Raw genomic sequence first — 12,860 nt, forward strand, 5'->3', positions numbered from 1 at the left:
ACAGGCTGTCCAGGGAGGTGACAGAGTCACCACTCCTGGAAGGGTTCAAAAAACACGTGGGTGTGGCACTTGAGGACATGGTTTAGGGTGAACATGGTGGTGGTGGTGCTGGTTGACAGTTGGACTTGGTGATCACAGAGGTCTTTTCCAAACCTCAATGGATCCATGATTTTCTGAGTGCACTTTAACCAAGGCAGCGCTCGGTCCCTGTGCAGTGGGTCAGACCTGTGCAGGACTGTGGTTAAAGGCTTTCACACCTCAGAGCTGTTTACTGTCTCTCAAGTGTGGGAGGAGGAATCTGTCCCTACACACACACTCCCAACAGCTCGTGCTGGCACACGTGTACACCCATCCAACAGAACCTGGCCTCGTATCCAGTGCAACTTACTCCTCTTGATACTAAAAGTGGAGCAAATCACAGGGAGGAGTGGCACAAAATTATCTCCCTGCTGCAGAGCTTGGAGGCTGAACAGAGAGAGCACTTCATGTGACAGTCACACCACCTATTGCTCAACCACAACCATTTATCAACATAACCCCTGGCCCTGTACACCTGGGCCACGACTTATCCATAGGTGACACCTGGGGGAAGGAAACTGCACTTTCCTCATGGAAGGACGACATGGAAGCAGCAAGTTCTGGATGACCACGCCTGAGCAGTTAGTTCTGCTCATGTCCACTTCTTACCTACATCTGAGAGGACCCGAATGCAGCTCTCCACAGAGGCCTTCTGGCTGGGCATCAGCCAGTTGCAGTGGTACACCCTGAACACCCCCTGCAGCAGCTGCACGAACACGGGCTGGCGAGTCTGGAACACAAGGGCAGAGAGAGTCAACCCCACCCTGCTGAGATGGGGCAGCACCACCTCGAGGGAACCCCAGTTCCCAGCTCCAGCTGGCACTCTCTGCACACCAGGCACTCCCAACTGGTCTGCAGCCACTTGCTGGGCAGCTCCAGGTTGTAGTGAGAGAACCTACCACACGATCACAACTGGGTGGGAAGGGTGGGAACCAGTGCTGGAAGGGAAACATGAAACAGGAGCTTCTACAGCATAAAGCCTCGGTAATTGAGGCTTGACTAAGCAAAGGAAATAAGCAGCCACCTTCATCTGTTTAATCAGGGCTATCAGCAACCCTGGCACACAGAGATCCTTGTTTTAGCACTGACCAGCAGCTGACTCAAGAGTCCACAGGGAAATGGGACTTGGCTCCACGACAGCACAGCTTTAGAGCTGAAAACTCATCATTTCAAGCATTATTACCTGGTATCTAATTTACTAAGGAACCAGCTCTGTGTGTGTTATTTGGAAGACAGGTAGTAGTTAGTGGCAAATGCTACAGACCAGCCAAAATCAAGGAGTGGTTCTCAGCCCTGAATTTCACCAGGTGATTTCCCACCACACACAGCTGAGGTGCTCCAACACACACATGCCCATGTTCTTTCATCTTTGCACCAGCCCAAAAACAGTGACCAAAATTCCCTGTTTGGTTCTGTACAGTGATTACCTAACAGAACAATTTATTTTACCTGTAGAGGAAAGAGTATTTTAAATATTGCAAGCTGAAGGGAATACACCATGTCCCCGTGCCTACTAGCTATGGAATGCTTCTATCAGCTAAGGGAACTACACCACAGTGCAAAGACCACAAGACTTAGGAACCAGTGAAAAAATACCTCTTTTATTCTGGCCAACAGTAATGCCTGTTAGTAAGAAAGAAGTGGAGTTAGAGGAAAAAGACAAATCTATTAGATAATTAAATCCATTAGATCAATTAATCAAACACCATTATGAAAGGTACAAAAGGAGAACAAAAATTCAAACCCCAAAAACTGCTAAGGGGCAAAGACCTATTATCCTTTCTGGAATTTATTCAAACACCAAAACCATGGCAGACAGCAGCATTCACCAAGGGCCCTGAAAATACCTGCATGTTTAGATTTAAACCACCCACATACTGCTTTCAGTTCAGGCTTAAAGACTTTTTGGTCTTAAAAAGCCTCCAAGATGTTTCATTTGCCTAAACTAAGTCAATAAATCAAACAGGAAATTTACTCCACGTTCCTCGTGTCTCCAGCTCCACTTGGGAAGGAAAGCCTTGGGCAGCAGCAGCCTCAAGAGGCAAACAGGTGAAACAGGGCTTGTTAAAGAGGAGTTTTGGGCAGCTGTTCCCTGAGAAGACATTTCTGTTCTCCTAATTTTATATGCTTTGAACAGCATGACAGATGTACAAGGTGTTCCTTCAACAAGCAAGGCTGGCCCTGGCTCAAGGGAGGTACAATTTCAGTCAAGCCGTGACATGAAGGAGCAGGAGACAAGAGGAGGCTCGCACAGGAAAGAACAGGATGACAAGGAGCAGCAGAAAGGACAGGGAGGGACTGGCCCAAAGCAGAGGGGTCACATCCCTCACCTCTGGGGACACGGCACAGATCGGGCAGAGGGGCTGCAGTATCTCAGGTGGGAGGGAAAATCCCACCTGGAGCAGGGATGGACTCCAGCCAGGTGGTCCAACTGTCCACCTCAGGTGTTAGAATCCCTGGGGGTGGGCAAGAGACAGGCGAAAAAAGGGAGAGAAACAACTTTTAACTTTGAGATGTAGAAGAAAGATGAATCTAGGACAAGAGACATCTATCAACTGAGATGGGAAAAGAGGTGAGCTGAGTGACTTCATCCTGCTAGACAGAGGGGGAGATTGAGAAGCTAAGGAAAAACTGCTGATAGAACATTAACAGATGGCTAAAATAAGATGGCAAAAAGAGTATTCAAATGCTGTATGCTCAGAGAAGACAACTCAGAGCAGGACAGCCCAGGTATATGGTAAAGAGGGAAGAGAGAAGAGCAGAGCCCCAAGGACAAGGTTAATGATCTCGATTTCTCATTTCTTTGATGAAGTTCCAACAAATGAGGGTGATACACAACAGCAGCTGAAATCACACATCAGCTGCTGTACTGCTCAGGCTTGGGTGAGGGGAGACACAACCCTAAGGAAGCTGCTCAGCCCCAACACTTGGAGAAGAGTTCCCAGGGTGACACAACACTGGCACAGAGAAGCTGTGGCTGCCCCATCCCTGGAAGTGTCCAAGGCCAGGTTGGACAGGGCTTGGAGCAACCTGGGCTAGTGGGAGGTGTCCCTGCCCATGGCAGGGGGTGGGACTGGATGGGCTTTAAGGTCTCTCCCAATCCAAACCATTCTGGGATTCCATAAAACCTGGAGTTTGCACTGCAAACATCTGCCTTTGGCACGACCAGGTTGCACCAAGTTTCAACAACTACCCCTCTCAAATTTGTGCCAGAGCTGCCAGGCACCTGCCCACTCCACCCACACTCCTCCCAGCAAGTTATTTATGAATAAAAGAACGATATTATCTTTGTGCAAACACAAATATTAAGGCCACGTCCTGACACTGCTGTTATGGTGTGGAAATCTCTGCCTTCTGCCACTGCACAAGAGTTCCAAGCTCCTCCTTCACATTTCCCCAACTTTTGAACAAGGGAAAAAACTACTCAGCTTAGTGAGACAACTAGAGCTTCTGGATTCTTTTTGAATGTTCTTAAGGGAAATTAGCAGATTTTATAGAAATAGTCTTTCTTTAATCAATCATCTTGGCATGCTCCGTAATGCAACGCTCCTCCAGACATTTTCCAAAGCCTGGAAAGTTTGCCACCAAAGCTTGGGGCAACCTGGTCTAGTGGAAGGTGTCCCTGCCCATGGCACGGGCTTGGACCTGGATGATCCTGAAGGTCCCTTCCAACCCAAACCATTCTGTGATTCTGTGACACACAAACTCTCTCCAAATGGCCTGTGTGGTGTTGGTAGCACAGAGCTGAATCCACTGATGAAGTAAAGCAACACTTCAACTTCTCTAGAAGAACCTGTACTCTGATCTACAAATCTTTCCATTTCTCCAGCAAAAGGTCACAAGGAACAGTCAAATATTTGTTCCCCCATCACAACACGTGTTTCTTTTGACCTGGTAAACAGCACCCCAGTGGAATGAACAGAACTGCCTTGGCAGCATGTTTTCCCTTTTCTGCCTCTGCATTTTCCTACCTGCAGGGTTGTGCTCTGGTCAGAGAAGGGGGAGCTGAAGAAGGTGGTGACAATGCTCATCACGATCTCCGTCACGTACTTCTCCAGGATGGAGTCCGCGTGTTTCCTGTCGCTGGTGTTGTTACAGGCCTGCAGGACAAACCACCCTCAGCTCAGCAGCAGCTCACCAAGGCAGATCAACCACCCTTACAATGGGAACTCCTGGCTTCCCATTATTCCAGTCCCAGCAGTTCCCTGCCATGCTGGTTTTTATCACACTGGAGCTCTGGACCTCCAGCACCCACAAGAGCAAAGCCAGGGGTGTCCCTGGTACAACGTGCTGGCACAGAGCACCTTCAGGGGGAGGGAGAGAACCACACTGCCTTGGAGGAGAGCAAGGGAAGGGCAGGGAGCACTTAGGTGTAATGCTTTCGTATGGGGAAATACTTGGAATCCCAGGCAAAAAGCCACAGGGCCGAATAAATGCCAGGCTTGGAAAAAATCTGTCCTGACCTGCCAAAAAACGTTGCTCAGGAAGGAGCTCAGTGATCCTGGCCAGAATAAGCAAACCAGGTGGCAGGAGAGAAAAGGCACTGGACAAAGGAGCAGGGTGTGGGGCTTCACTGAGCTCCGGTTTGGTTGGGTTTTTTCTTTTAAAAAGGAAAATATTAATGTGTTCCATGGAATACGAGTAATGGAATCCACAGGCACAAGGCAAAGAAGGCACACACAAATTTACAGGAACACAGAATTCAGGGAGCTTATTGCCTTGATGCACTGGTATGTTTTATTCCTACTGTTGTATATTAAATAGGCTCTTTTGAGCTTTCTGAATTCAGCTCCTTGGTACAGACACATTACCCGACAGATGTCAACCAGGAAGTTCTCAAACAGCTTCCACATGTGATTACTGGTGTAAATCTCTTTCATTTCTACTTCTGTGTCCACATAGCAGTGGTTCAAGAAGTTGATGTAGGCTATTTTGACCTAAAAGCAGAGGAAAAAATTAATAAAGCACAAAAACCTGAATGGTGGTATGAATGAATATAATGTCACATTAAAACTGCTACATAAATAATCTGGAATTCTACTTCCTTTTATTTAACCACTGGTGAAATTTAATGCCATGAATAGCAAGACACCATCCAATAAAAAACCTCCAGGATAACTGCAGACCAAACGTCAGCATCATAATAATTTCCAGACCTGCAGAACCATCTGTTCAAGGTTAGCAGCACATCCACAAACCTCTCTGCCTCAAGAACCTCATAAAATAACCAAGTACAGCATCACATTCCTATTTTATGGCTAAGGAGTAAGTATAAAAGGATTTAACTTCACTATCCAGATTGACTGGGGGTGCTGACAGCAGAAGCAGGGAAGGAATCCAGTTTCCCAGCTCACTGCCCACCTGCACCACCCCCTTCCCAGGCCAGACTCAACAATATCAAACCTCTCTCACCCAAAATCAGCACATTTCAAACAGAAACAGGCCAATTCTTCTATCAGCCCTCACCTCAGGAATGCAATCCTCGTGGGTCACCACCCTCACAATGTCATCCAGGGGGAGGAGGGAGTTGCACTTGATCTCTGTGTAGACATTTTTGCCCTCAGTGCACACAGCCAGCAGCTCCACCAGGTGGATGTGGTACATCAGGGGGCTGTTCTCGTCCATCCGATCCCTCTCTGACCTCATCATCTGCACCAGGGTCTGGAAGGAGGCTCTGTCGTTGTAGAACACCAGCACATCTTCTCCTGCATTCACCAGCTGCCAAGGATGGAGAACATTCCATCAGCAGAGCAAAGCCCGGGATCTCCCCACGGCATCCCCCTGCTCTGGGGCTGCAAATGCCCATGAGCTGCTCCTCAGACACTCAAAAGCAGCACAGCCCCCAGGTCAGCTGGGCACTGCTCCTGTGCTGCCTTCACGGGAGACAGGACATGACCAGGACATTTTCTCCTAAAGAATTTGCCACTTCTGAACTGCTGGAGAAGTTCAAAGCCAGTCCAGCTGCCTGCTTAGACAGAAGCTGTGCCAGCAAACTTCTGACTTTCCATTGTGCTTTTTTATTTCATGTCCTGTTGCCTCAGTTGACTTTTTAATGCAGCTGTTGGCAGTTTTGTGCTGGTCAGAGAACTGCCCTGGGGCACAGGGATGGGAGGGCTCAGGGCTCACTCCTTTCACCCTTCTGAGCAAACACCATCCATCTTCCAAGGCACAAAGTGACACCTTAAGTCACACACTGGAGATTTCCATCAGCTTCACATCTGACAACCTGCTGGTCATGATTTCAGAGCATCTCAGACCTCCTGGAACTCCAGGAAGGGAAGGAGAACAAGCAAAGTGAGACCTGCCCCAGGCTGGGCACTGCTGAGCAGGAGGGGTCCAGGGCTGTCCTCCCCCAGGGTTTGGGAAAAACAGAATAAAAGGCAGAAGGAAACCTCTCAGGCAGCCCCCTCTGCTCAGCACTGCTGACCACCTCACAAACTCAGCTGCTTTTGAGCTGAACAACAAATTCTGGAAGATTTTCCATCAATCTACCAGGCCTGATGCACAAAAGCCAGATTTGACAAATCTGATCCTGGGGCTCCCCCTGCTGAGGAGGCCAAACATCCCATCAGATGTGTAAATACACTGTCATGGATCGCATCCAGTATCCCACTTAGAGGCACTCAGTCACCCTTCTTTTACCTCTCCCTTCTACCCTGCCACTCCAATTTCCCAGTTACCCACACACCTAAGGAACACCCTCATCTTTTCCACCTTCAGCACTTAAACAGCTGAGTAGGTACATCTTGCTAAGACTATTTACAAGGGCCTGGAGTGACAGGACAAAGGGGAATGGCTTCAAACTGAAAGACAGAAAAAGTATGGGTGGGGAGGCCCTGGCACAGGTTGCCCACAGAAGCTGTGGCTGCCCCATCCCTGGAAGTGTCCAAGGCCAGTTCTGAGCAGCAACCTGGGATAGTGGAAGGTGTCCCTGCCCATGGCAGAGGGTGGGACTGGATGGGCTTTAAGGTCCCTTCTAGCCCAAACCATTCTGGGATCCTATAAAGAATTCCCATCAAAACAGTACCATGGTAAAATTCTCCTTCTGCATTAGTGATCTTGAAATTAAATTAATTCTCTTTGAGCCAGTTTTGCTAGAGAAAGGCACCCCTGCTTCATAATCCCACCTGTGTGCTGCTGTGCACACGTGCTGGGAAGTAACCTGTGCCATTCATTATCAACCCCTTGTTACACCTGTGAGTCAAGAGCTCAGAAAGCTTTTGGTCACAAAAAGCCTGAGCTTTCTGGGAGCTGTTTGCTCTTTTTGCATGGTGAGAGCTCATTGTCAGCTTCTTGGCAGTCCCCGAAGCGAGAGGATCAATTTGTCATGTTCACCAACTGCTATGTGAAAACTTCTGTTCAGACCCTGCAAATCCCTGCAGCTCTCACCTCAGCCATTACCATATCCTGGCATTTTTTAATGAACTTCCCCTCTGCCTTGACGATTGTCTGCAGGAACTTGATGTACTGAACGTTCCTGCCGTGGGTTTCGATGCAGTGGACGAAGTGCTGAACGACGCGCTCGTTGATCTCGCTGCAGAGCTGGAAGTTGTTCATGAAAATGTGCTGCATTGTCACTGCTTCCAGAATCTAAGGGATGAAGGGAAGAAAGCAATCAGAAAATAAACAACCCTCCGGGTCCCCCCAGAGGTCAGGGTAAAGCCAACGCTCCTGCAGGGCGCAGGGTTGGAGGAACATTTCTGGACCTCATCTTTCAACACCTCAGCTCCTATCTCAGCCTGTTTTTCACTCCACTTCAGCCTCTTGAACTTTCTACACTGAAATGGCCCTAAACAAACATCTTGCCAACCTTTGAGGTTTCAGAATGAAAACAAAATATGACCTCTTCAACCAATCTTGCATCAGAACAGCCCCTGAGGCTTCACCAAGGGCAATCCAGTCCCTTTCCTTGCTAGAACAAAAAATAAATCATGGCCTGAGGTTATTCTTACCCCTGGGTTAAGGAACAGGTTTATGTGCTTGTGCAGCAAGGCCTGATTCTGTTGGTTCCCAGCGCAGAAGTTCTGCAAAAACTCGTGTGCAAGCTTCATTATCTCCTGCATCCTCGTGTCTTCAGCCTGGGGTTGCATGACAAACAAGAGGGAGTTAAAAGGACTCCAAAGGTTCACTTTCAGGTGAGCACTGGACGAGCCACAGCTCCAGCTCTGCAAAGGAACTGTCACGTCTCTCACACCCCGAAGGAAAACAAACCTCCACCCAGCTCACAGACGCTCGGGATGAGTTTGGCCCGTTCCACAGTTCTAAAGAGCATCAAAAATGAAGTCCATGATAGAAATTACAGTAGTTTATTCCCTAAAACTGCCTACTCCATGGCCAGGCCTGCCAGCAACGTGCTTTAGTCACTTCTACACTTCTGAACATCCCGGCACGTTGGCCAAGCCACACATCATCACCTCGGGGCTGCCCAGGAACTCTGCCACGTTCCACTGCACAGACAGATGGGCAGCTCATGGCAAGGGAGACACGGAAAGTTGTCACTGCACCAGTTCAGCCCAATTTATATTTACTGGAACCTGCACACTGCTTGCACACTTCCAAGCACTGCTGACGTCAGTGTGGATCCCCAACCCGCTGATGGCAGAAGATGCAGTTTGGAAAAATCAGAGTCTGTTTTTACTTTTAAGGAATTTCATATATTTCCAAGGGTGAAACCCCTTCCACGCTGCCTGTCCAATGCACATTCACATGTACAGGACAGAAAGGAGACAAGAAGATATTCAAGAGTGTTTTTGCTGCCCATTTTTTAGCAAAGTATGAAGCAAGAAACCATGAGACTTAACATTAATCAAAGCTACTGTCCAGAATTACTGGTTCTCAGAAACCTGTGGAGTTTGGAACAGAGGACAGCAGAGTGACCAGGAAACTTGTCACCTCTGCACTGATAAGTACCTGTCACCTGTGACTAATGGGCAGCCAACAGGATGAACTTGGGCTGTGCTGCATCAGCACCATGTGGGGCTGTGCAGGCTCCAACCAGACACAACCCAGACCCAGTGGGCTCCAAACCAGTCCCAGTGGGCTCCACACTGCACTGTGACAACATGTGGCATCTGATAGGGCTCATTACTGAGCCCTGACCTGGCCCTGACCTGGAGGGCCAGTTGGTATTTATTCATTTCTGAGGGGGAGTTTGGGACTCTGCAGCTGAGGGGGTCTGTGTTTAACTACTGGACAGACCTGACAAATCCCATGGGGACCAGGCACTCTGGTGTTCCCGGGATGGTGGGCATGCAGCTGCCTCATAGCAACAACGGGGTCTTGCTTCCACAGCTCAACTCCAAGGCAGCACATGGTTCCCATGAAAAGCTCCCAGTTGAGCCTTGGTCTTACTCTGAGCTATGGCAGACAAACACTTCTTCAGGAAATAGTGCATAACTGTATGTTAAAGACTTCAAACAAACAGAGCTTGTCCAAGCTCCCCAAAGTATGGATATTTTACAGACTATGAGACCATATAAACCAGCCCCTGTGGATCCAATACATTCCAACACATCCAAGATTCAGAGGAGGCATTAAAAGCCTGCCAACAGGACCCAAAGCAAGGAGACAGCACAGAGGAGCCCCACCTTCTCATAGGGGATCTGCAGCAGCTCCAGCACCACGGCGTGGGCTCCCATGTTCCGCAGGAGTCGCTGCTGCTGCTTCCGGCTCTTCCTCACCGAGGCCCCTTCCTGCACACAGAGCTTGCTGAGCCGCAGCAGGATCTGCAGAGAGACTGGCTTTAGAACCCAGAGCCTGGCTGTTCCTTCACAGAATGCCAGGTCCCAGAGAGCAGCAACGGGGAAAAACTCCTCTGCGCGGAGCAGAGCGGCTCCAGGCAGCTCCTCATGGCCCAGGCTCCATCCATGGCATCTGACTAAGGCTGGTGGACTTGGATGATCCTTGTGGGTCCCTTCCAGCTCTGGATGCTCTGTGATCCTATGCTCCTGCAGAACCCACCACAGGCTCCACACACAGGCCTGCAGCTCACACCACACCAGCACCAACACACGCTCTCGGTCTGGTGTTTCCTAAATTAAATTCCAACAGCACGGTGGGTTCGAGTGCCAGGTACTCAGGACCAGGGCAAACTAAATGGCTTCTCCCCCTGCCTCCTGCCTTTGTAGTCTTTAACAATAAAAATATTGTGTTACCATTGAAACAGCAGCAAAACCTCGTGTTTCTCACTAATCCATCCTCAAGGAAAGAGTACACACGTCGTGCTTATTATATCCTGGCTTCCCATTCAAGCTGGGATATGTTATTACTCAGCAAATAGTTTCCACAATGGCACAGTGACTCAGACTGTCCTGGGTGCCTCCCTCTGCCTGCAGTTCTCCAGAGCTCTGTTACTCATTTACACTGCCAGGGAACTATCAAGAAGCAAAGTTTTACCTCTTTTACTACCCGGTAGTTGTAGCTGCTAGTACTTTCAGGCTTTTGGGACTTGCTGTGACCTTCCTGAGGATAAAATCAGACAATTTATTAGTAGCTTATACTACTGCCTTCACGAAGGCTAAAATTACCGTTCTAGGACAGCGCCCGCTCTCCTCCTGGGAAGGACTGTCATCCTCCAGCTCTGACAGTCTCACAAAAATACATACAATTATCTTGTCAAGTCACACTGACCTCTATAACACAAAATAAGGTGAGGGTGGGATGATTTCAGAGACAGCAACTTCCTGTCCTTTCCTTTGCTTGTCACATTCTGTCTCTAATCAAGTCTTCCCCCCCAAAAAAACCCCTTACTTTCTCTTCCTCTCAACTATTATTAAACTGTCACTGCACACGGACTAAGAAATGCCTCTCAGGACCTGCACAAGAAAAGCAACAAGTAAATTACTTGTCTTTACTTCCAACAATAAATGTTCATAACCGAGGGACTGTTTCTTGGGTTCCCTCACCCAGTCTTGTCTATTTGACTGCAAATTATATGGAGGCAAAATGTGTTTAATGAGTTCCAAGTCAGATGTGCACGTCAGGAAAGTCCTGGATTATCAGGCACAGATAAAGCACAGTTCTGTTCTGTCATTTATCAGTGGCATGACTGAAAAGGCATCACCTGAGCAGTTCACAGCTCTGCCCTTACCTTACTTGAGGTGCTTTTGACTGGACAAATCCCATGTGATCGGTCAGTGCTGGAAGGACAGAACTGGGGAGCCAGAGCCAACCCAAACCAGCTCTGTTAAGACCCTAAGGGTGACACTTCAGTGGCTGCTAATCCTGAGCAGTCTCCACTTGTTATCAACCAGCTCAAGTTCTCCCCTTGCTCTTGCCTTAACCTAAAAGCACACCGACAGCCTCGCCAGGCTGCTCAGCGTGCTGGGAAGATGGGCTTCTGCCACAGCTCTGAACACAGCCACCCCCTCAAAATACCCACAGGGAATCTGCACAAACACAGCCTAATTACCTCTTTCTTCTTGTGCTCGTTTTCACCTGGCACACTGTCCATGGCCTCGTCAGGACCTTGGCCTTTGTACACCCACAGCTCCGACTTCTCCACTATTGACCTCAGCTGATCCAAGTCTTGTTTGATCTGCTTGTAGTTGTCAACATCTTGGCTGGTAACAAGCAGTTGAACCTTACATGAATGCAATCCATTAGTTGCACAAAAAGGGGTTGTTTTTTAGCTGCAATACACACATTCAGATGAGGAATAGCTCTTGGAACTCACACATACCTGCTTGAAAGCTTGAAGGACTTCTTGCCTCTGGCTGAAGTGCCTGAAGAGGAGCTGCAGTGCTCCAGACACCAGGGGAGGGTAATCATGCATGGTTAAGTGTAACAGAACTCGGAGAAATGTTCTGCCACCGTGATCATCCAAATCCAGAGGTGTGTTCTCCTCACTGAAAACAGAGTGGAGGAGTTAACTGGCACATTAGACTGAGCGTGCCAGCAGGTTCTTAATCCACTTAGCAGGAGGAAAACCTCTTTTCTTACTTTTAAATAAGGAGAAAATTTATCAAATCAAATGCTATCTCAAGACAGGGTTTTTGGTGTGCTGTTAAGAGGGAGGCTATTCCACAATCTCACTGCTCAGGGTCCACTCAGCTTGCATTACCCAATTTACAGCTTTGCCAATCCTTGCCTGCACAAACTCTTCCACCTAAGTAAGATTTTACTGCAGCACTGAGCTTAAGATGCCCTAATCCTCCACCCTGGCTTTAACCCACGTAAGTGGAGCCCCTCACGATGATTCTTCTGGCTGAAGGACCCCTGTATCCCTTATCTGTGCTTTTAATCCATCTGGACCCTACTCTGAGTTGCATCGAAGTCATTTTAAGAAAACGGAGCCTGAGTAACTGCGGCAGCTGTTTCCAAGTTCTCCCCAGCCACCACCTCCCTCTGGACTGGAATTCCCACTCCCTGGGAGCCCTGCAGCCTGGGGACTCGGAGCTGCCCCTCGATGAGCACCTGTGAAGAGATACTTTCCTTCCTCCAAAGATCCCCTCAGCTTGTTCCTCGATATGTTCGAAGTCCAGGGCTCCTGAGAACATGAGACAAACACGTGATGTCAGAGTGACAAAGAGGTTTTTTCAGCCTAAAAACATTTCAAATGGCAAGTGGTGACAGGGGAGTGAGCAAGGGGGTCATAACAAGCTGAAGGGGACACCAAGATCACTGAAGCAGCTGCTCAGATAACATAAGACAATAAATTAACCTGCTCCCTGCTCACAAATTAAACTGTGTAATCTTTTCAGCAACATCCAGGCTTATTCCTCTCTTGCCTGTTTTTAGATTGCACCAGCATCATTCCAGGATGCTGAATGGGACCTGGTGTC

General features: G+C 48.6%; 1 protein-coding gene across 14 annotated transcripts in view; it reads right to left on the reverse strand.

Moving 5' to 3' along the window:
- ITPR1 (inositol 1,4,5-trisphosphate receptor type 1) overlaps window positions 1-12,860 on the reverse strand; it is a 163,091-nt gene that overhangs the window by 75,140 nt on the left and 75,091 nt on the right. For 13 of the 14 annotated variants that reach the window (XM_032699514.1, XM_032699524.1, XM_032699518.1 and 10 more), the window contains 11 exons: window positions 12,511-12,565; window positions 11,759-11,924; window positions 11,489-11,659; window positions 10,474-10,539; window positions 9,666-9,803; window positions 8,031-8,156; window positions 7,468-7,668; window positions 5,545-5,796; window positions 4,890-5,015; window positions 4,050-4,178; window positions 688-808 (listed from right to left, as the gene is read on the reverse strand). In XM_032699514.1, the coding sequence (XP_032555405.1) occupies window positions 688-808; window positions 4,050-4,178; window positions 4,890-5,015; window positions 5,545-5,796; window positions 7,468-7,668; window positions 8,031-8,156; window positions 9,666-9,803; window positions 10,474-10,539; window positions 11,489-11,659; window positions 11,759-11,924; window positions 12,511-12,565 (1,551 nt within the window). The remainder of the gene's footprint in view (window positions 1-687; window positions 809-4,049; window positions 4,179-4,889; window positions 5,016-5,544; window positions 5,797-7,467; window positions 7,669-8,030; window positions 8,157-9,665; window positions 9,804-10,473; window positions 10,540-11,488; window positions 11,660-11,758; window positions 11,925-12,510; window positions 12,566-12,860) is intronic. The other variant, XM_032699517.1, reaches the window with a different exon arrangement.

The sequence above is a fragment of the Chiroxiphia lanceolata genome, chromosome 11, assembly GCF_009829145.1.
Source record: "Chiroxiphia lanceolata isolate bChiLan1 chromosome 11, bChiLan1.pri, whole genome shotgun sequence".
Taxonomy (NCBI): domain Eukaryota; kingdom Metazoa; phylum Chordata; class Aves; order Passeriformes; family Pipridae; genus Chiroxiphia; species Chiroxiphia lanceolata.